Here is a 22,327-nt window from a genome sequence, read left to right on the forward strand (position 1 = left end):
ATGCCCACAGAGCTGTTTGGCCGCCGCCACGTTCCGTTTCAGAACCCACAAGGAACACTGTGCCCTTTAGCTGTGTCCCTGGCTGCAAATGACTGTGAATCCCTTCCTGTCTCTGTAGATGTGCCTTTTCTGGACATTTCACATGAATGTCGCTGCACGGAGTCTTTGAGGCCCTTGTCATGTAGCCTGTTTTCCAGATGTAGCAGCTACTTGCTGGTCTCTCTACAGCCCTGCCTTGCTCCCTTCCAGCCCATTCTCCAGAGGGCGACCATTTATGTCATTGCATTCATTGTGCAGATAAGGGTCTGAGGTGTAAGGTGGCTTCTGTGGATCATGGGCTGAGTAAGAGTGGAGCTGGGGCCTGGCATCCATGTTCTGTCATCACCTCTGCTCTGCTTCCATGCCGCAGCCTTCAGTCATGTTCTGTTTGCTGCCCTGTGTCCCGCAGAGTGGATGGGCTTTGTGGCTAGTCTGGCTTTGTTGACTCCCAGCCCTGCTGCTTACTAGCTGTGATCTTGAGTAAGTCACTTCCATCTCTGAGCCTGTTCCCTTGTTGGAAGGATGGAGTTTAAAGCATTACATTATGCCCTGGCTTCTAGATAACACCCTGGTTGCTTGCTATTGTGGGTGGTGTGTCTGGGGGCTCCAGTGGCTCCCTGAGGGCCTCTTCCATCCCTAATCATTCCCAGCACACCTGTCAGGAAGCTGTGGGACAGCACCTACCCCGGACTGTGGTTGTATTAGTTAAAGTGGACATATGTACAGTAGCTGAGTTCTGTAGATGTGGATTCAGAGAAAAATGGGCTGGTTCTTCTCAATAAATGGTAAAACCATATGCTATAATTCTCAGTTTCTGTGTTGGTTCTGTTTCTTCACCAAATTTTGTTTTCTGTTTTAGGCGGCACTGCCGTCTCTGACAAACCCCCCTTCTCTAAGTCCAATCCGACGAAAGGGGAAGGAAAAAGACCCGGGAGAGCAGGCGTCTATACCACCAAGTCCCAAGAGAGGCAGCGAAGCCAGTCCAGGTGCGAAGCGGTGACTTGGGGGTACATGGGGGCGCCGTCTGTGTCACAGAAATTTAGGACTTAAGCTCACGTTCATGTCACTTGGTACTTTTTTCAAAATAAAATATATAGCAGTGAAGCCAGAGAATTGGTTTCCTCAGGAATGGTTTTAGATGTTTAATATTAATTACTAATTAATATTAGTGTGTGGTCTTCACACACATTGGTCTTCAGCTTCTCTAAATGTGACTTACTAACATGAGTCACAACAGCCTGCGGGCATCTGGCCTACAGCAAGGAGCCTGGCCTGCTGCCCAGTGCCCTGTGCTTCCTCCTCGTCGGACTGCAGAGGAGGCGTGGGGAGGGATTCTGATTTTCAGTAAGGGGGGTGGTGCAGATGGCTGGGGATAGAGCAACAGGTGAAAGCACTGGTTCTGGTGTGTGGAGAGATGAAAAACCTGCATTAATGAGGCGCTAAATGGGAGGTAAAGTGAGGGCAAAGTCCTGCGAGTGAAAAATCACAGACACCTGGAGGGGCTTCCCCAGCCTGGAAAGTCTCAGAACAGAAGGCGCCACAGTTAATGGCATGATGCTAGTTTGTGCATATTGCTGCTCTTGGTGGCATGGGGAGGCCACACCAAGCAGGAGGTGACCAGCTGCTGGTGCCCATCTGCACATAGGCAGGGTCACCCAGTGCCTGGGGCCAGTTTGGAAAGCATTCATGTGAAGGCTTTTTAAAAGATGCTATTGTCTAAGGATTGACTGTAGTACCACAGGAAGGTTAACCAGTTTGATAGCTTCAGAGCTTCCCTAGTGCACAGTCACCAGGGTGCAAATGATCATTTCTGATAGATTAAATAAATAAGGACTCCAAGAATCCTTAAAACTTGAGCGGAATAGTTTTATATAGTGCTAGGCATGTTAATTTTTGCCATCATTTTAATTATGTGTGTACATTTTACAGTCTCAGAGCATGTTCCCATGTCAGCTTGTTTGATTGCTTAAAGGGCCGAGGACCTAAGTTTTCCTGGGGTCCAGCCACTCATGCCTCCCTGGAGAGCCATGGGCTCCAAGGGGTTATGTGACTGGCTGAAGGTCATTGAATTCGTGGTTCCTCTGATTCACAAACAGGCAACCACCCAAAACAAATAATAATATCACACTGCTTTTCTTCTTTTATTTTATTCTTTTTTAGGGAGGTGCTCAGGTTCTACTTGTGTTTTATTAGTCAATTTCTTGTTGCATCTGATTAACCAAAAAGTCAGAGGATAAATTCGATTTTATTCTACTAGAATACTTTAAAAAGTCATTAGTGCCAGTAATCTGTTTTACACTTGGCAAGTGTTTACATTTCATCTAAAAGTTTATCTGTGTGTGTTTAAAGCCTCTCGACAATCTGAAACCTCAGGGCCTGTCACAGCAAATAAATCCTCGTCGCTGGGGAGTTTCTATCATCTTCCTTCATACCTCAAATTGCACGATGTCCTGAAAGCTACTCATGCCAACTACAAGGTACCGCTTCTTTTGTAAAAATATGCACATACACAGATTCCTAATAACTTGTTGGTGTTTTTCTTTAAGATTTATAGTTTGTGATACATACACAGACATACAAAAAAAAGTAAGTTAGGCCTTTGGGATATGAGTTACAATTAGTTTTTTCAAGTTTCTCTCTGAGGTTTGTTTGGTACCTTCATCATATTCAACTTTAGGATTTTTACGAGAGAAACAGTCTCTTTCTGGTTTATTGGCGCTGTGTCTGGGCTCCCCAAGACCACGCCCATGCCCAGAGATTCGCTGGGAGGACTCTTGAGGCTCAGCAGGTAGTCCTCCTCACAGCCTGGACTCCACAGCCCTGCGGCGGGGACACACAGCCAGACCGGAAGGGAAGGCGGCGCGGCTGTGTCTGGAGGGCTCCACGCAGGCCTCCTAGGCCTTTCTCCCCATTCAGGCACATTTTGTAGAAGATTCAGAGGCCCTGTTCAGCTCGATGTTTGTCATGCCAACCCCACAGGAGAGGCAGGCGCATTTAACCCCCCAGAGGAAGACTTCGTGCCCGCCTGTCTTCGGCTCTGCGACCCCTGCCGGGGCTCCCAGCATTCGCTTCCCCTCTCGCCTCGTCCTCTCCCCGGGGGCGTGGGCAGTGTTTGGGTCCTCTCACTGTCCTCTCACTGTCCCCTCTCGGTCTCCTCACTACCTGTCCTGTTGCCCAGGTGTTGCCTCTTTCATCACGGGTAGTTAGATTTTATTTTGCTGAGCAAATCCTGTTTTTTTGCAGTGTTTTTGTAGTTGCCTGCAGTTTTTATTTTCATAATTTCTACCCTTTTCCCTTGTTCATACAGATTCTAGCTTTAGACCTGACGTGTGCTCTCGGTCTATTGAAAGGGGAACTGCCACATAATCTAATTAAGTCGGGTCCTTAGACTCGGAATTGAGTACTTAAGACTAATTCAGCACTTTGTTGTGAGCAGACTGAAAGACTGTGTCTAAATTCTGTAAGGATTTTCCTCAGGGACCTTAATGCATGTGGAATACCATGTATTTTATTTTATTTTATTTTATTTTATTTTATTTTATTTTATTTTATTTTATTTTATTTTATTTTTTTTATTTTATTTTATTTTATTTTATTTTATTTTATTTTGTTTTATTTATTTTATTTTATTTTATTTATTTTATTTTATTTTATTTTATTTTATTTATTTTATTTTATTTTATTTTATTTTATTTTATTTTATTTATTTTATTTTATTTTATTTTATTTTTTTATTTTATTTTATTTTATTTTATTTTATTTTATTTTATTTTATTTTATTTTATTTTATTTTATTTTATTTTATTTTATATTTTATTTTATTTTATTTTATTTTATTTTATTTTATTTATTTTTACTGTCTTTATATATATCCTTTCTTTCTTTCTCTCTCCCTCTCTCTCTCTCTCTCTCTCTCTCTCTCTCTCTCTTTCTCTCTTTCTTTCTTTCTATTTTTTGAGAGGGCATCTCTCATATTTATTGATCAAATGGTTGTTAACAACAAGAAAATTCTGTATAGGGGAGATCAATGCTCAATGCACAATCATTAATCCACCCCCAGCCTAATTCTCGTCAGTCTCCAATCTTCTGAAGCATAACGAACAAGTTCTTACATGGTGAACAGTACAAGGGCAGTCATCACAGAAACTTTCGGTTTTGATCACGCATCATGAACTATAAACAATCAGGTCAAATATGAATATTCGTTTGATTTTTATACTTGATTTATATGTGGATCCCACATTTCTCCCTTTATTATTATTATTATTATTATTATTATTTTTTTTTTTTAATAAAATGCTGAAGTGGTAGGTAGATGCAAGATAAAGGTAGAAAACATTGTTTAGTGTTGTAAGAGAGCAAATATAGATGATCAGGTGTGTGCCTGTAGAATATGTGTTAATCCAAGCTAGACAGGGGCAATAAAACATCCACGGATGCAGAAGATTTCTCTCAAAACAGGGGGGGGTGAGGTTCTAAGCCTCACCTCTGTTGATCCCCAGTTTCTCACCTGATGGCCCCCCTGCGACTGTGCCTGTCTTAGGTTGTTCCTCCCTTGAGGAATCTTACCCGTCTCTGGCTAACCAGTCGTCTTCCGGGGCCATACAGGGAAATGTAAAGTTGGTGAGTGAGAGAGAAGCCATATTGTTTGAAAAGGTTAGCTTTTTACTTCTTTGCAGATTTATGCCCTGTGGCTTCTATGCCCACCCAGCATTTGTCTTGAGGTATCTTTACCACTTGGAGGAATTATGATACTTGGTAAACTGTGTATTTTATTTTTTGATATGCTGCTTATCAGACACTGGTTAGGATGGACATTTGACATTTTTTTTCTCAGTGTGATAAAAGGTTGGGAATTCTTTGTTTTCAGTAATGTCAGTATAAGATGGATTTGAAGGATAACAGCTTTTATATAGCTGTCTGGAAGATTATTTCTATTAACTAAAAACAAACAGAAACGCCCTAAATGGTGAGCATGTAGGGCTGTATAGCGAAGCTCGCCTCACTGTGGCAGGCGCTGCAATCTGGTTTAGGTAACAGGAGCACCACGGGCCAGTAATCCTGTGTTCTTTCCCTCTGCTTCCCTGAGGTCACCTTGGATCTTCAGAACAGCACTGAAAAGTTTGGGGGGTTTCTGCGCTCCGCCCTGGACGTTCTCTCCCAGATTCTAGAGTTGGCAGCACTGCAGGACATCAGCAAGGTCTGTGTCTCATTTCTTCTCATTGCGCTGTAGCTCGCACCCTGGGTATGCAGCCGCAGGTGAGCCCCCCGGGAGGGAACCCCGTCATCCAGGCACATTCAGAAAGCATGGAAGTTTGGGGAGAAGCTTCCGTGACTGGTCCTCATTCCCTGCCACTTACGTCAGAGCACCCGGACATCCAGCTTATGTTTTAGTTTCAGGTTGAAGGGGAGTTAGTTCTCTTTCTGTCCTGTTTGCAGTTTTTCACTGTATATTGGCTTAGACCCAGTTTAGTCTAGAAAATCGGTATGTTTAAAACTGTGTTGATGGAGTCCTTTATTTTATTTGACCTTTGCAAGTAGGGCGAAAACAGACTAGCGAGGGTGTGTGGCTGCCCCCGCGGGGCCTTATGTCAGGGGGCGGCAGCGCTACCGTTACCACGTGACTAGGTTCACTATATCGTGTTCATATCTACCTATCTAGCCTCTGGGATGTCTTATTTTCTAATGAATTTCAAAGCGAGTTACAGAGGGCACCCTATTTAAACATCAGTCTCTCGTAAGTGAGATGCATCAAGTCTAATAAAGTTGCCTTTTCATTTCTGTGAATCTTTTGATATATGTGAAAGCCTACCTAGTTTGAATCATTATGCACATTACTTTCATGTTTCTTTGTGATTCCTTGGGCTTTTTAGTGCCTACGCTTACTGTTTTTAATGGCCAGATAGTGTTCTTTTCTGTGGATACTCAATTACTGTCCCCTCAGAGTGAAACTGTCAGAGGTTAATTTAGCAACGTTGCCTTTTCGATGAGACCTACCTCGTTATTCTGTCAAAGATTGCACCTCTCCACACACTATATTCTCTCTCCCTGGTCATTTCTCTCTCTGACCCTAGCATCGTCAAGCACACTGTCTGTTTATTTACCTTCCTGCCTTTACTGTGCCTGTACTAGTACATGGGAAATGTAGGCATTTCATGGACATTTGTTGAGTGAATAGTAGATGTTCTTGTTAGAAGTTGGTTTGTGGAGGCACTTAGCATATCTCACCCTGTAAGGGAGCTGGTGTTGGCCCATTTTACACCATGAATTGAAATTAAGCTGAAAGTTGTGATGTTCTCAGGATCAGCTAAGTTAGTGACAGAGCTGGGTTTTAAATCCCACAGCTTTTCCACATCTATTGCTTTTTCCCCTCAATCACCACTCTTACTGAGAGATCTTTAGTGTTCTGTGTGTGTACTTTTTAGTGAAATAGAAAATATAACATGTTTTAAACTTGGATGTTAGATATACCAAAGTAAAAACCATCTCAGTGGGATCTTTAAAATAAAATTTCCTTTTTCTTGGAATGAAGATGATTTTATAATTTGTATGTTTTGATACTTTGCTCTCAAATGCTTCATTTATCCTAACACATGAAAGTAAATAATTTATAGTTGAATGCAGATTGACATTAGGTATGAGTATATCCCTTCATATTGCTGAAATCAGAGATGTGGTTGTGTTTCCTTTTTTTAAGGTGTGTGTAAGTAACTTCCTTGCTGGAAATCCTTGCATTTGGAGAAGAGTGACTGGAGATTCCGGCACCTTATCCTCTTACCCATGTCTGTACTGATGAAGACAGATTTGCTCACCTCTGCTTTCCTGTGTGTCTGACTTTATCCATTTTCCTGTTTGATGACACCGGTCTTCCTTAGCTCCAGTTTTGGTTGCCTGTACATCCCTTTGCCATACTTTGGAAGCCTCTCCTGCTTAACTGCTGAGTCCTCATTCCTGGTGTTTTTGATGAGGGTACGTGGTGGAAGCTCTGTGGGGCCTTCTTTGCACTTGCCCGCATGCTGTTTGTGAGGAGCTTCCTTAGCTGATCACAGTGCTTGGCAAGGTTTAAGATCCCTTCCTGCTGCACAGTACCGCAGGGCCGGGTGGGACGATGTCCAGATGCTCAGTGGCCACATCAGGTTTTAGATCCACAAAGTGCTGTTTGTGTTTTGTGGTGATGGAGGCAGTTCTGTGTCCTCGCGAAGCAGCTGTGCTGCTGGATGTGCGCCGGCTGCGGCTCCCGAGAGCCCGAGCCGAGCACAGGGCCTGGGGAGGGGAGTGTGGCCTGGCGAACCACAGGAGCAGCTTTTCCTCCGGCTTCTCTGAGCTCAACTGGTCATAGCGGATAAAGGCGAAAAGAGATTCCAGAATAAAAAGTTTTGCTTTTCTAAATACCAACACTGGGAATGAAAAATAATCCCAGTTCCCCATCCTTGACACATGATTGTCTCATTTTTCTTCTTTTCTGTTTTGGGCCATTATTCCCTATTCAATTTTTGCATAATTAAATTTATTATGTGGTGTTGGTTTTGTGTCTCGCTTATTACTTGGGGCATTATTTCATGTGCATTTTTCCATGTGACCTCCTATTGCTCTGAACAATGGTTTCTTTAGCTTCTCTGAAGACTACTGGTTTTGAGTGATTTGATTTCCCTATGGGCTTGGGGTTGTGGAACTTCTTGGATCTGTGGCTTTATAGTTTTCTTAAAGTTTAGGAAATTTTTGGCCATTGTTTTTTCAAATATTTTTTCCTGCCCCTGTCCACTCCTTTTTCTTACTGGGGGATTCTAATTTCCTGCATATTTGGTTGCTTAAAGTTGTCCTATAGCTCACTGAAACTCCTTTAGTTTTATGATTGTTTTATCTCTGCTTTTCATTTTATATAGTTTCCATTGCTGTGTCTTCAAGTTCTCTAATCTTTTCTTCTGCAGTGCCTAATCTTATTGTTAATCCCATCTAGTGTATTTGTCATCACTGACATTATAGTTTTTAATCTCTGAAAGCTGATTTGGGTCTTGTTTTATATCTCCTGTATCTCTACTTAACTTTTTGAGCACATAGAATACAGTTGTAATAACTTTTAATGTCATTGTCTAGTTGTGAAACCTCGTTAAGTGCCAGGCATTTTTGTATTCCCGATCTTCACCTTTACTCTGAGATAGTGACACACCGTGGGAAGTTCCCTCTTGGGTCCGGCCTCTGTGGTGTTGGGCAGACTGGAGCAGCGCTTGGTGGAGAGCCAGTTATCCCTGCCCCCGAGGCAGGACATCTTCAGGCGCTCTGCCCACTGCCCTGTTGGTTGTGGTTTTCCCCAGTGCAGCTGGAGGAACAGTGCTGTGCCCAGCCTTGGGTGAGCAGCAGGCATGGCCCCGTCTGTGCGTTCCTGCTAATTCTTCCCTGCCTTGGGGAACTCCCTCGCACACAGGGGACAGTCGGCCCCTTGCTGAATGCTTGGGGACCTCCCCAGGTCGCAAGCTCGCTCTTTTCTGGCTTTCTCTCCTATGGACCCTGTCTCATTTTCCACAGGCCCTTGGCATCTCTTTAAACCAGGGGCTCCTAGGCTCTGCTCTGTCCCTCTGCCATGCCATGATGTGGAAGTCTCCCAGAGTGGTGAGCCAGGGCAGGTGTAGGGCTCACCTCGTTCATTTCCTGTCTCAGGGGTCCCTGTTCTGCAGGACCTGACGTTCAGTGTCTTGGAGCCCGCTCTCACACAGTGGGTGGGTGAATCTGGTACCTCTACCCTTTTGACCAGAAGTCTCTCTGTGCTACATCATATATTAGTATTTGTGCCTGGACATGTTTCCCTTCCCTCCCAGAAGGCCACTAACAGTGTCCTTTTCTCACCTGTTTTCAGCACTTACCGAAGTTTCACATGCATGCTACACATTCCACACGTTTGTTAAGAGAGATGGTCCTTTGTTGGACAGATTGTGATCTGAAAGGCTCTACTTGTAATTCTTCCCGTTAGCATGTATTAGATTTCTGCAATGGGCTACTAAGCCCAAAAAGTGACGCATAGTAAATTCAGCCCTGCAGAGGACAACCTTGGACACTGACAGTCTAATTTGAGTAAATCAGAATTTTAAAAATACCTGGCCCCTGTGTATTTGAAGCTAACAGAAGTCTGCTGCTTTTTAGCGTGGGAGATTATAGCAAACAAACACAGTGAGAGGCATTTTCAGTCTGATTGGTGTGATGTTCAGCCAGGCTGGTAGAAGCAGTGACTGGTGACCCGGTGGGCAGTGAGGAGGGTTGCCGTGAAAGCTGAGTGCCTGGACTGGTGATGTTCTGAGAGCTCATGTCCTCGTCCTCTTGATCCTCCAAGAGGACATCAGATACCTTAGGTCAATTTTTAGGATGGTAAAAGTAGCTTGTGAGACTGGTCCTGCCAAGGCAGACATTTTGGTCATTTTTGCAGATTGCTGTAAGCCACTTCTAGGACTTGCTGTAGTCAATCACGCCAGTACATTGTGGGTTTCGTTCAGCTGCACGTCTGTAAAGCTTTCAGTCCCCTGTACTTGCTGAGTCCCTGCCCAAGGGCAAGCCGGGAGCAGGCGCCTGCCCGGCGCACACCTAGTCCCTGCCAAAAGGCAGCTGCACAGGTGTCGGGGATTTCACTGACTTCCTGCACACAAAGAAGGAAGCCTTCTTGAGTTCCCTGTCGCGTTCACTGGTTCACACAGTCTGAAAAGAAGCCCTCTGTGTTCTGCATCGGGTCCACAGCAGTGTCAGGTCCTCAGAGAGTCACGTACCTCAGCGTCTTCCTGCTTCTCCCCACAGTGTGTGGAAGAGATCCTCGGGTACCTGAAGGCCTGCTTCAGTAGAGAACCCACAATGGCCACTGTGTGTGTTCAGCAGGTAAGAAACTCCTTTCCTGTCCTTTCTCTTAAGCCCTTTACTGCAGACACGGTGACATCATGCCACGTGTCATTTAGAAGGTGGTGCTGGCGGTGAGTCTGCAGGCCCCGTCTCCCGCTTTGCTGCCCTATTATGGGGCCCAAGCAGGCCCTGCCTGTCCAGGAGGAGGAGACCCGTTGCTGTCAGGGGCAGGAGGTGTTCAAGTGCTGCTGGGCTCTTACCACTCCCCGTTGTCTCAGTGTCCCTGCGGGGTGCATAAGAAGGCCCCATCCCATTGAGGACCAGAGAGAAGCCACCAGGGCCCTTACTGCTGGCAGGAGCAGCCCTTCACGGCAGCAGCCTCATGGGTATTGATTAGTTCACAGTAAGACTCACCATCTGTTTTTGCTAACATATCCAGCTAGTTTGAGGTGGATTGATACTATGCAGGAGGTGCTGAAAGCAGGTGGTGTCCATGCTGCCCTGAGGCAGATGTTGAAGGTTTCAACTCTTTCACTCTAGTTGTTGAAGACGCTCTTTGGGACAAATTTGGCCTCCCAGTTCGACGGCTTATCTTCTAACCCTGGCAAGTCTCAAGGCCGAGCACAGCGCCTCGGCTCGTCCAGCGTGAGACCAGGCTTGTACCACTACTGCTTCATGGCTCCGTACACCCACTTCACACAGGCCCTAGCCGATGCCAGCCTGAGGAACATGGTGCAGGCGGAGCAGGACCACGACACCTCAGGGTAACCTTCTGCCTGTCCTGGCTGTGGCAGGGGCCTCAGGGCTGCGTCTTTGGTAGAAACACAAAAAATCTGCAAAAATTAAAAGTAAATTAGCCAGCATCTTCAAAAGTCTAGTCTGTTCAAAGAATTCTAGGAAATATGGTTGCTACAAAGAGCCCGAAGGTCTGGCCCTGCTTTCAGAGAAGTGGGTGGTCTAGAGAGTGAGGTGGAATCTGGGGGGTTGCACAGTCTCAGGGGGCTGGGCCAGAGGACCCCCCGTGAGGCACCTGTCCCCTTGCCAGTGGCACTGACAGCAACTGAGGTGATGTCCTTAGGTGCTAAGAGCACTTTACTGGTTCCCAGTGCTCGTGAGATGTTATCCGTCAGAGTAGTGTGGAATGTGTTGGTCGCCGGCCCTTTTTGGGTCTATAACTGAGTGAAAGTACATGGCCAATAATGTTTGTGTTTGAAGGGCACAGGGGAGTTGAGTAGTATTACTTGTGCTTTGGAATTTTGGCTGAAAGTTTCTTTTCACTTAAATTTATGGCTGTGTTTTTCATAATTGGAATATAGTAGCCATTTCTTAAGTCGCCGTGATCACAGCAGGTGTCTGAGCTGCTACTCTGTGCAAGAACAATAGAATCACTTGTTTTTCCTTTTATAGATGTGGTGATAAAATACTAGAGTCAGGAACCAAGAAAAATGCCATTGTTCTGGGCTTTCCTTGGTGACATTCTTACTATGCAACCAAGTCTCAGGAATGTCTTTCTAAATACTCTGTCTAATAATATGAGATAAAAAGAATTTTTTAAAGTGTGTGGATGTGATTATATTATTGCCACTTATTTTTATGTGTGATTGATGTAAATATTTAAAGAAATTTTTTTCAAGAAAATCAAGTGGTATCTGCTAAGTCATGGGATCTTTCCAAAGACTGTCATCTTCTAGCCCCAGTGCAGGTTGGGCTGAGGAGTAAGTTCCCTGAAGAGAGGAAAGCTCGGCCTCGAGTAGCCTGCTGCAGGCGGCAGGGCTTGGGGGCTGTCAGTCAGTGCAACTCTTTGTGTCTTCGCCGAGAGTGTGAGAGTGCCACGCTGAGTGGCTCTTGGAGTCCTGAGAGACTCTGAGGTGTTTTGATGGGTGAAGAGGAGCTGGTCTGACGGGACTAGCGGAGCGCACAGGCGAGCGCTAGGTGTTCTCTGCTTGCCTTCCTTCCTGTCGGGCAGGTGGTTCGACGTACTCCAGAAGGTGTCCACGCAGCTGAAGACAAACCTTACGAGCGTCACTAAGAACCGTGCAGATAAAGTAAGTGGGAGATGGCCAGGGAGCACGTGGCTCAGTGCCAGAAGGGAAACCTGCCGGACGCTGTCCGGGCTGGCTGCCTGCAGCTTTCAGTTGAAGATTCACTCAGATTCTTTTTTTTTTTGTAGAATGCTATTCACAACCACATCCGTTTATTTGAGCCCCTCGTTATAAAAGCTTTAAAGCAGTACACGACAACCACCTCCGTGCAGCTGCAGAAACAGGTGTTAGATTTGCTGGCCCAGCTGGTCCAGTTACGGGTTAATTACTGTCTCCTGGATTCAGACCAGGTTTGTCACCTTTATCCTCTACCATCCCTGTTCAGAATCTAAGAAAAATTAGCCAAACAAGACATCGGACTCTACCTTACAGAAACATGCAGTCTGTCTTTCCCCCAGTTGCTGCCCCCCATCTTTCTCATGCATAGGCTGGTGCAGAATACTGCAGCGCAGGGGCCTCTGGGTCCCTGCCCCAAACCCGCCGGTCTGCCTTAGGCCGTCTCAGCATTAGCCTGCACACACTCGCAAAAGTTTTTCCTGTCTACTCCCCCTCCCCCACCAAGATGAGTTTGAATTTAAATTGTAAGATGTGATTGAGGTTCATTGTTTTGCAGGACATTTTTGTGAAATCCGGGCACATATTTTAAGCAGATTATGAATTGTAGTGCTCAGTTTCAAGCAAAGTTAGCTCACCTTTTTAAAAAGGAATGGAATGTAACAGAACAGTAGCTGATAGCTGTCCGGATCCTCACTGAGTGGCTGGCTGGCTGGCCTGGCAGGGTGCCCACTTCACCAGGTGGCACCCTCAGCTGCCTGCCTCCCTCAGGTGGGAGCTATGGTGATGTGATTCTGGTGGTGCAGCCCTTAGTGATGCAGGTTCTCTCAAAACCAGAGCCATGCCAGCCAAGTTCACTACAGATAAAGTTGTCTTTAGGTCATCAAATGTGACTGTCATTACTGGACACTGATCTTGGGCTGCTTTCCTGTGTGAGGTAGGAAATTATTGGAGATAGAAACATATCCTTCTAGACATAAATGTATCTATAGATGCTGTCCACATTGTCACTCACCTTAGAGGGTCTGTTTCCTGGAGAAATGAAACACGTACAAGACGCCGATTTCCCCACAGATGGCCCACCTACTGATGACAGAGGTCTTGAGTGAGGGTGGGCCTCTGGGGCAGCCAGACCTTTTCAGTGTCCCTTATTTTGCTCAGGTCATCAGGAGAACATCGTCCTTTCTTCAGGGCATCCCTGGGCACAGCTGGGGGCATCATTCCCTCTCCCGACTCAGGGCCAGATGGGGAGAGGCCCTCACCTGAGGCCTTGGGTGGTGGCAGCGGAGAGGGCCCCGCACAAAGGGTGCGTGGTGGGGGCGTGCGGAGTGAGGAGGGCTCCGGGGGCGCTGGATTCCACCTGTTGTGGTGAGAACACGTCAGAGACTGCGGACCACCTTTTCCTCAGCACTGCTCTGTTCTGACCCGTCGACAGGGAGACCCTGACTTCCTCTCATGGCGGTAGTGGACTGGCCTCTCTGAGGGCTGTCTGTCATAGACAAAGAAGACGCACTCAAGAATTGTCACGCTGATTTGACTCAACAGATTCCTTCTTCAGTCTTCCCCCATAGAGCCTTTTCTCAAGAATGGAGTTATTTTGTTACTTTCTCTTATCTTTCTAAAATCTTGACCTGGTACTTGAACATTGAGAGGGCAGCCTCAGAGGTGCCACACTATGCTTGTCTCTGTAGACACACTGCGTTCACTGGGAGCTTGTGTGGCCCTCAGCCCAGCTCTCTGCCTCACCGCACCCAGCTGACCCCAGCACCTCTCGCCTGGCAGCAGGCTTTTCATGCTCTGACTCTGACGTCCCACCCATTCTGACTTGCTGTTGTCACTTGGTGCCCTGTCTCCCTGGTTCTTAGGGTTTGACACGATAGTTTCTGTGAACACAGAAGACTAGGACAGGCAGACCATTCGGCTCAACTCAGACAACGGCCTCATGAGCCCCGGCTGGGTGTCTGTGCCACGCCCTGCACCAGGAGCTCACAGCGCTGCAGGTGTGGAGAGCTTGTGGGTGCTCAGGAAAAGGGATGGAGCAAAACTGGCTGGAACCCAGTACTCACGTGCTGCCCTGCTCGCCAGGCCCTCTTGCCTTTCAGCTTCCCCCGGGGTCAGGCACCTGCGAATGTCGGGTGGAGAGGGGGAGAAGACGGGCTAACCTGGGCATCTTACTGCTGAGCCAGATTCAGGAAACCTGTGCTGCTCGGGGCACTGTGAACAGGGACAGACGAGTTCCCAGATGGGTCTAGGTATTGCTCTTGTCTCCTGGAGGTTGTTATTTGTTCTTCGAAGGAGTTGCATCTCACTGTCCAGGAAATGTGTATAAACAGTTTCTGTAAGTGTCTTGAAATTGTCTAGTTTGACAGCAGAATACTGTCATGTTTGAGTTCTTGTATACAAACTGGCTTTTCTACTGTCAGGAAACTTGTTAAAAATTTACACAAGTCAGTAGGAAGACAAGTAACCTAGTTTGCATATTAATTGTTAATGTGGAAATTTTATTTTCCTACCTGTAGGTGTTTATTGGATTTGTGCTGAAGCAGTTTGAATATATTGAAGTAGGCCAATTCAGGTAATAGCATTTTGTTATTTTAGATCTCTTGTTCTTATTACGTCCTTATGTGTAATATTAGATTATTAAGATGAACATTTACTTCAAAGGATTGTTAGGCATTATTGTAAAAGTAGAATTCCGATTAACATGCTGTACATTTTTGTTTCTCCTGAAAATTAGTTAAGTATCAAGATTTATTTAAAAGGAGCTTTACATCTGGGAATTATGTATGTGTTCTGATTTCACATTTCAAAGCAGTTAATTATGATAATAGATTACTAGATGGAATCTCAGCCCATGGAACTCCAGTTTTGTTACGCTTCTTACAGAAAACGTTTTTTAGGAGTTTACTCTCAGAAGTTTAGCTGTGGTTATCTTTAGTAAAGGTAATTTGTGTACATTTTACTTAAATTAATTGCAGCTTTTCCTTGCTAGGCAGTAAGGTTTTAATACTCCCTCTTCTGCCAGTTTAGGCATGTAATTTTGGAAATAAAAATCCTTTCTTTCTGGAATACTTCAGAAGGAGTTACACCTCAGTGTCCAGTAAATGTGTGTATTTCTAGGGAAATACAGCCCAGAAGGGAGTATTCCCAGAGTCCACTGGGCCTAGAGACCCAGTTCATGCTAATTATGCACCACCTTGACTGTGATTTGAAGCAAGTTACTGTTTGTCCTGTGAGTCTCGATTTCTTCAACTAAAGAGTGAAGGGCAGAAGGAGCGCTGAGGAGCCTGGACCTCTGGGTCCCAGCAGTACTGGGCACCTCCACGAGCTCTCACTCTGTCTGCTGGTGGGCGTGGGACCTGTCCCCAGAGGGTGCCTGGTCGTGGGGTGGGACTAAACCGGACCGCTGACGCTCCCGAGCTCCGTGTGCACTCTCTTTCCCTGCCTTTCTCCCTTTCTCCCTCTCTCAGCTTTGAATATTGAGTGATTTCATGTAGTTTATAACGATTATGTATCTTAATTTTAAAAGCAAGTGTCTAAGTGGATGTTTTTCTTCCAGGGAATCAGAGGCAATTATACCAAACATCTTTTTCTTCCTGGTATTGCTGTCTTACGAACGCTATCATTCAAAACAGATCATCGGGATTCCTAAAATCATTCAGCTCTGTGACGGCATCATGGCCAGTGGGAGGAAGGCTGTGACACATGGTAACAGACAAACCTTTCTCTGCGGTCCTCGTGGCCATGGTGTGCCCAGCCATGCTGGTGTTCGCTGCAGCAGCTTCCAGCTGCCTGTACAACTGCTCTGTGCTTCGTAGGCTCTGTGTGTGCGTGTGCATGTGCACACTGGTTAGAGGCATTAAAGAAAAGGGGGGACGTGCTCTACAATCTCAGGAGTTCATACCCTGCCTGGGTGAAATATGAACATCAGTGAGATGTGAGGTTCAGATAGAGCCTGATGCAAATGATCCTATATATCCGTTTGGAACACAAAAATTTTAAATCCCAACCTGTGTAAGCCTTGTTAGGTCACATTAGGAGGTGCCCTTTGGCCTGATGCCAGAACTTCTGTTTGCCTGGCAATTTTATGGCAGCTAAATAAGGGCCATAGACAAGGGTCAGCTCTCAAGCAGCCCTTCCCGCCTATGGAGTGAGGGGTGCGGTTTTAAGAACAAGGTGTGAATCTTTCTTTGAGCTTATGAAACTGGCCTTCCTGTACTTTCCCATTGCTTTCCCTCTGGCCCCACTGCCAGGAATCAGTAGGCTTTTGAGCTTTGGCAGGGGTGCCTCTGTAGATCTTTGCAAACTCTGGATGTGAGAGTGGCACTGCCAGACACTGCCTCTGTCCCATGTACTTGAAGTAGAGCAGACTACGGAGCTGTATGAGAAGTAGGGGTGTGGCACCACCTCTATTTCCATGTGATCTGAGAGTCACCTTTGCTGTGACCTTGCAAGGGCTGAAATCCATGCCTCAGTAAAAGTGCACATTCCTACATGTATAGACTTTGGGGTCCCTGGATACAGTTGCAAGTGCAAATGTCAAATAGAGGAATGACTGAGGTTTCCTGGGTTAGAGGATCTTTGGATAGAAAATGGATGGGCAGCCAAAGCCTGCTGCTTCCTACTGGAAAGCTTGGTCATCTGTGCAGAGTCAGCAAGTGTGCTCTGTGTGTGTCACTAGGGTGAGTGTGGTCTGAGTGCCCCCACCTGCATGTCCTTAGGGTGAGTGTGCCCACATGAGTGTGTGCTGTCACCACAGTGAGGCGGTGTGCCTCTCCATGACCTTGGTAGCATGACTGGGCTGTTCCCTTCCCAGTGTGAGGTGTCTTAGTTTTCCATCTGGCGGTGTTAGAATAAAGAATTTACTTTGCTCTTCTGGAATAAGATTCGGGGTAACCTTTATCTAATGAGAGAGTGAATTCATTGCTTAAAGCAGCATAGAAACCTAATACTTGGACTAAACACCTTCTGTTGAAGAAGAATTTGCTGTCTTTTTAGGTAAACCTTTACACAGGTTATGCATAAGAATAGAGTGTTGCTGTTTTAGTTGGAAGGTTTTATTATTTGGAATTTCTTGAATTTATGTTTCTATGTCAGAAGTGGTTAAGTCACAGAAACTGTAGCTTTTTTTTTTTTTAAGGATTCACAGAATTATCAGTCAGTGTCAGGAAGACGCATGGCCTTCCATGATGGTCACTGATAATCGCACAGCACTTGCTGAGAGCTTGATTTTGTCTTCCTATCAGAAAACGAGTATGGATTAAAGTTTTCTGCATTTCTTAAAAATATTTTGGAGGTCTCAAGCACTGTCTTCCTTGTGTTAAGTGTTCTGTGCCACCACCACAGCGTGCCTTCTGCCCCACAGCCATACCAGCTCTGCAGCCCATTGTCCACGACCTCTTTGTCTTAAGAGGAGCCAACAAAGCTGATGCGGGAAAAGAGCTTGAAACCCAGAAAGAGGTGGTAGTGTCCATGTTGCTGAGACTCATCCAGTACCATCAGGTAAGAGGAGGCGTGGGAAGGTCACTGGCATGCCCTTGTCCCTGCAGGGACAGAAGGAGATGCCACATGGCCCCTCTCGATGTGAGCCGCGGGTGCTGCTTTGGGTCAGCCCAGGGCTCTCTGGTGCGGCACCTGCCCGGAGTCAGGCGGCTTGGCAGGGATCTCTTCACAGCAGTACAGCCATGAGGGGAGGCCACCTGACACCTGGCTAACAGTCACAAGATCATTCAAGGCAGTAAATACAATTGAGGTCCTCCTTTCCAAAACAGGGACCAAAAATCAATTAATTGGCAGTGTTGAACAAAATGATAGAATTCTAAAAATGATTTTAAAGATCTCAGGTCTGAATAATTTAAGGACTTTATTTCTGTGTTGGTTTACCATGATGTTGACATAGGGCCAAGGTCTTTTTCTTTGAGCTGATTCTGGTTTTGTCACCCGTCAGGTGGAGTGAGGATGCCAGAGTCTGAGTGCGGCCACCTGGCTGGTCACGACTCCTCTGTTAGCTGCCCTCACTGCTTTATATTCTTTATGGCTCATAGAAGTACTTTCTTTGTGCATTCTCATTTTGATCGATGTAATATTTAATTAAATGGTGTTATTTAATTAAATCCCATAATTACAATAAAAAGTACAACTGCCCTAAAGAGGTTTGAGAACCAGTGACTGAGCCTCGGCCAGCATGTTGGGTTGGTGGGGGGCTGGAGTGCGGCTTATGAGCCACATGCTTTCCAGGAGTTCTCTGCCTGGTTTACGAGAGCTCGTCTTGCTAAGGAGTCAGAACAAGGGCGGATTTCCTTCACGCAGCAGAGCGCTGCCACATCCTGCCAGGAGAGGCAGTCAGGGCAGGCTTCATAGGGTGCGGGCCTAGACTCTTTCTTTATAGCCATTATATTTAATATCCAGGTCAGCAAGCTTTTCTGTAAACAAGCAGACAATATCTTAAGCTTTGCAGGCCATGTGGCATCTGCTGCAACAACTCATGTCTACTGTTGTGATGAAAGCAGCCCTAGTCAGTATTGTGATGAAGGGGTATAGGTGTGTACCAATAAAACTTTATTTACAAAAACAGGCTTTTAGATACCTCTGTTTAAAGATGATCACTAATAAACTGAAGCTCAACCATGTGTAGCTCTTCTGAAAGTGAGTACTACGCTGTAGATGGCCTTTATAAGGAAAACAGCATTGAAAGTAGCACACGGAACTCACAGGGCATCCGCAGAATAGTTTAGTCAAGGCCATGATGGTGTTTTGCCAAAGGTTATTATACATTTGGGTTTCTTCTCATGCCTTTTCTCTGATTGTAGGACCTTGTACGTTCCATAGCCATGACAACAGAGCATCATGCAGAGTGTGCGCTGCTGGGTGCCCCAAGGCATTTCGACCCATGACCCCTGCCTTTTCTTATGGCTTCCCCATGGAATCTGTGTCTAGGCCCGGGTGCTTCCACTTCATCGGAGCCTCATTGGGGCCATGCTTGTTTGGACCCTGAGGTCTTCCAGCTGAGCTGGGATCAGCGCAAGGTGGTGGGGTGGCAGTGAAGAGGTGGGGCGGCTAGGGACCCTGTAACATGCCCTGTGCCCCCTTCAGGTGCTGGAGATGTTCATCCTGGTGCTGCAGCAGTGCCACAGGGAGAATGAGGACAAGTGGAAACGGCTGTCTCGGCAAGTAGCCGACATCATCCTCCCAATGTTAGCCAAACAGCAGGTGAGTACCCGTCTGCCTCGTGGTGGCAGGTCAGGGGGCACAGACCCTGTGAGAGGCAGGCGTTTGTGATCAGCTGCTCATTGAACCATAGTAGACTCCCATTGTGATAGACATCAGGGCCACTCGTGAGCAAGGGACTTTTCATTTATTCTCAGCGACCCTTTCAGGTCGCTGTTGTCTCCCACTTTATGAGATTGGCACCTGAGGCTCAGAGGTGTCATCTAGGCTACCCAGCGACACAGAGCGGGAAGGTGTCAGGCCTGGGGTTGAGTCCATCTGACCCAGAGCTTATGTTCTTCCCTGTTTTACTACACAGACCCCTTGTTCTGGTCAGTCAGGTGTTTTTATCTTCAGGTGTTCGTCTTTACCTGTCACTTATGAATTAGTAGTGAGTGAGCAGTTGCACCCTGTGTAATCAGTTTCCATAATCAGATGATCTGACTCGCTGCTTCTGCAAGTGCAGAGGAAGGACACGGTCTGGCTGTGCCATGTGGGATGGAGCTCTGCAGTCCATGGCTGCTGAGCCATGTCTGCCCCCCGTCAGAGGGCAGGATTCTGCACCCATTGCAGTGACACCTTAGTAATCAGGCTACAGCTCCAAGGGCTGCAGGGGTGTGCTGCAGACACCCCCACCCCTCCTTGGGGCCTCACCAGCTGTTGGCCAAGCTCTGGCCTAAGGAGCATCAGATGCAGTCAGCAGATACCTGTTTGTTCATCTTGCTCATCCTGGCTCAGGAAGCAAGTGTTCTGGGTAACACAGGGCTCACAGCTCTTGTGGCACTAGGAGGAATGTGTGGGCACATGCATCAGTAGTTAGTGTCTTCAGAACTTTAGTCCCTTTTGGGTTTGTAATGGACGTGTCATCCTGAGGCCACTTAGGCAGAGGGGGTCTTGGCTTCTGGTGAGACTGACCGATGGCAGTTTTAATAAACTGGTAAATTTGGTGTTTTACTGTAAGCATGGATTCAATGCCTGTGGAAAGATATTTTTAGATAGCCATTTCCAAAAGCATTATTCATTCTCATATACATAATCTGAGGAGAGTGGAGGTTGAAGGCTGGAATGCATAGTCAATGCCCAACTTAGTTTCTGCTATATGACATGGCATGAAAGGACATCTGTAGAACACTTGGCACAGTGCCTGCCAGGTGGCCAGGCATGGGTGCATGTTACACTCAGAAGTAGTGCAAGGCACCTCTCCCGATGCTGGCAGTGGGCATATGTCTTGCCAATGGGATTCAGCTCCAGACAAGTTCACTATGGTTTCAATGAGACCAAAAAATAACAATGGAACGTTGTTGGGGTGAAAGGGTTTATACCCAACTTTATTCCCACAGTGGCAGGTCAGTTATTAGAATCCCATCCACTCAGAGCAAATCTGCACGTAGCAAGCCGGTCTCTGCCTCTGGACCTCTCTCTCTACCCCCACAGCCGTCCCAGTCTCTGCTCTCCTGCAGCCTTGCAGCCATGCCACCATGTCGCCCAGAGCACTGGGCAGAGCTCTTTATATAGAGTCAGTAGCAACGTATTGCCCACACATGTGCAGTGAGCCAGCCGACCAGGGCCAGGTGGGAATCCTGGGCACAGGAACCTTCACTGTATCCACAGCACAACAGTGAGCAGAGCCAGTAAAAACACTGCCTCTTGGAGTGGAAGTTCTCTTAGGATGGGGGTGGAGGAGCCAGATGGACTCCAGAGCTGGGTATCAGCCCTGGCCAGGGGCACAGTGGTGCCTGCAGAGTGCCCGGAGAGAGGCTGAGCTGGTAGGCGCAGGTGCGGGTCCAGGAGGAAGGCGTTCTGGGAGCTCGATAGTTCCCCCATTTCTCCCTTACTACTAAGGCATGACTCAGCACTGCCTGGTGGTCACATATGTACTTGGACACATCACCTATCTTTGCAGATGTTTCCCATGTGTATGCACACTCCTTAGTTGTGACTAGAACTGGAAACTGTCCCTCATCAGCAGGGGAGTGGTTGAATACATTGGAGTAGAGACCTAGGTTGGAATCTTTTGTATCCATTAAAAATGTTAGATTTTAAAACCTGTTGCCTTGGGAGCTCTCCATTTATTTATTCATTTATTAAGGGAAAAAGGAAACATTTATAATGTGGTATTTCCAAAACAATTAAAAAACTTCTCCATATATATGTGGATATATGGTCATAGGAATGTGGAGAAAGTTAAGAGAAATACACCAGTTTGTTAACATTCGTGTTAACTAATTGGTGGCGTAGGGATGGAGAGCAGGTAAAGCAAAAAATGAAAAAGAATAGTGTGTATGATACCACTTCTAGGTAAATTTTGTATTTATAAAGAGATGCGTGTGAGTGTTAATCTTAAAAATAGTTGGTTATTTTTCCAGCAAAAACAGCTTTACTCAGGAACAGCAAAGAATTGCATTCCAGGACATACGAGCTCCAGCAAAACCACAGAGGAGAGAAGGCTCTTTTATAGGGAAAGAGCTGGGTCAAGCGGGTGGGATGGGGGTAATCTTCTAAGGAAAAAGCCCATTGGAGGAAACTGGAGTCTCTGTGTTGTGGCTGCTCATTGGCTGAGTGGCGGCAGTCTCCCATTGGCTGTTGCTGGGGGAGGCAGAAACCTTCCTTCCTCCAGCCTGGTAGGAAAGTAGCTAAAACAGCGTGACCTGCAAGGTGTCCTGTGTTCCTCACGGGGCGGGGCTGTGATTGAGGAGGAGAGGTGGGTGTAGGTGCTTCCCCTGTTGGCTTGCTGACCCCACTTTATGTGGTTTCCCTTAGTTTTCACATTTTCCCTTTTGATCAAGATCTTTCCATGAAAACATTACTGATCAGGAGTCCAGTTTTCTGTGTTTAGTAGCTTTCATACTTTGGAGCCAGGAAGAACCTTTCCTGGTTGTCATGTCCTGAGTCCGAAGGGAAGTGCAGAGTAGTCGGGAAACAAGGCCACATTTGAGTAACAAGGAAGGTCAGGAGGAAGAATTCTCAGGCACTTCCTACCTATAGTGCATATTTATGAAGGCAGTAAGCACTGGAGATCACCGTATTACTGGATGCATCACTTTTACAAAAGTTTGATAGGCAACAAAATACAAAACTTAAAATAATTATATGAATAAGAAGTAACATGAGAATGCCAAAGTGCATGATGGCCCTAAACCAGGACCTAAGGCTGGAAGTAGCCAATGAAA

The 22,327-nt window shown here is 46.3% G+C and overlaps 1 protein-coding gene across 4 annotated transcripts in view; it reads left to right on the forward strand.

Annotated features, from left to right (window-relative positions):
- The window catches only part of HTT (huntingtin), a 192,377-nt gene that overhangs the window by 101,569 nt on the left and 68,481 nt on the right, over window positions 1-22,327 (forward strand). For all 4 annotated transcript variants that reach the window (XR_012131891.1, XM_073237967.1, XM_073237966.1 and 1 more), the window contains exons 27-37: window positions 899-1,025; window positions 2,389-2,516; window positions 5,129-5,239; window positions 9,817-9,894; window positions 10,396-10,619; window positions 11,822-11,900; window positions 12,026-12,187; window positions 14,471-14,526; window positions 15,511-15,659; window positions 17,317-17,453; window positions 19,044-19,160. Coding sequence is in view for 3 of the 4 variants with exons in the window: in XM_073237967.1 (XP_073094068.1) it covers window positions 899-1,025; window positions 2,389-2,516; window positions 5,129-5,239; window positions 9,817-9,894; window positions 10,396-10,619; window positions 11,822-11,900; window positions 12,026-12,187; window positions 14,471-14,526; window positions 15,511-15,659; window positions 17,317-17,453; window positions 19,044-19,160 (1,368 nt within the window). In the remaining variant the exon portion in view is untranslated. The remainder of the gene's footprint in view (window positions 1-898; window positions 1,026-2,388; window positions 2,517-5,128; window positions 5,240-9,816; window positions 9,895-10,395; window positions 10,620-11,821; window positions 11,901-12,025; window positions 12,188-14,470; window positions 14,527-15,510; window positions 15,660-17,316; window positions 17,454-19,043; window positions 19,161-22,327) is intronic.

The sequence above is a fragment of the Manis javanica genome, chromosome 5 (genome assembly GCF_040802235.1).
Source record: "Manis javanica isolate MJ-LG chromosome 5, MJ_LKY, whole genome shotgun sequence".
Classification (NCBI taxonomy): domain Eukaryota; kingdom Metazoa; phylum Chordata; class Mammalia; order Pholidota; family Manidae; genus Manis; species Manis javanica.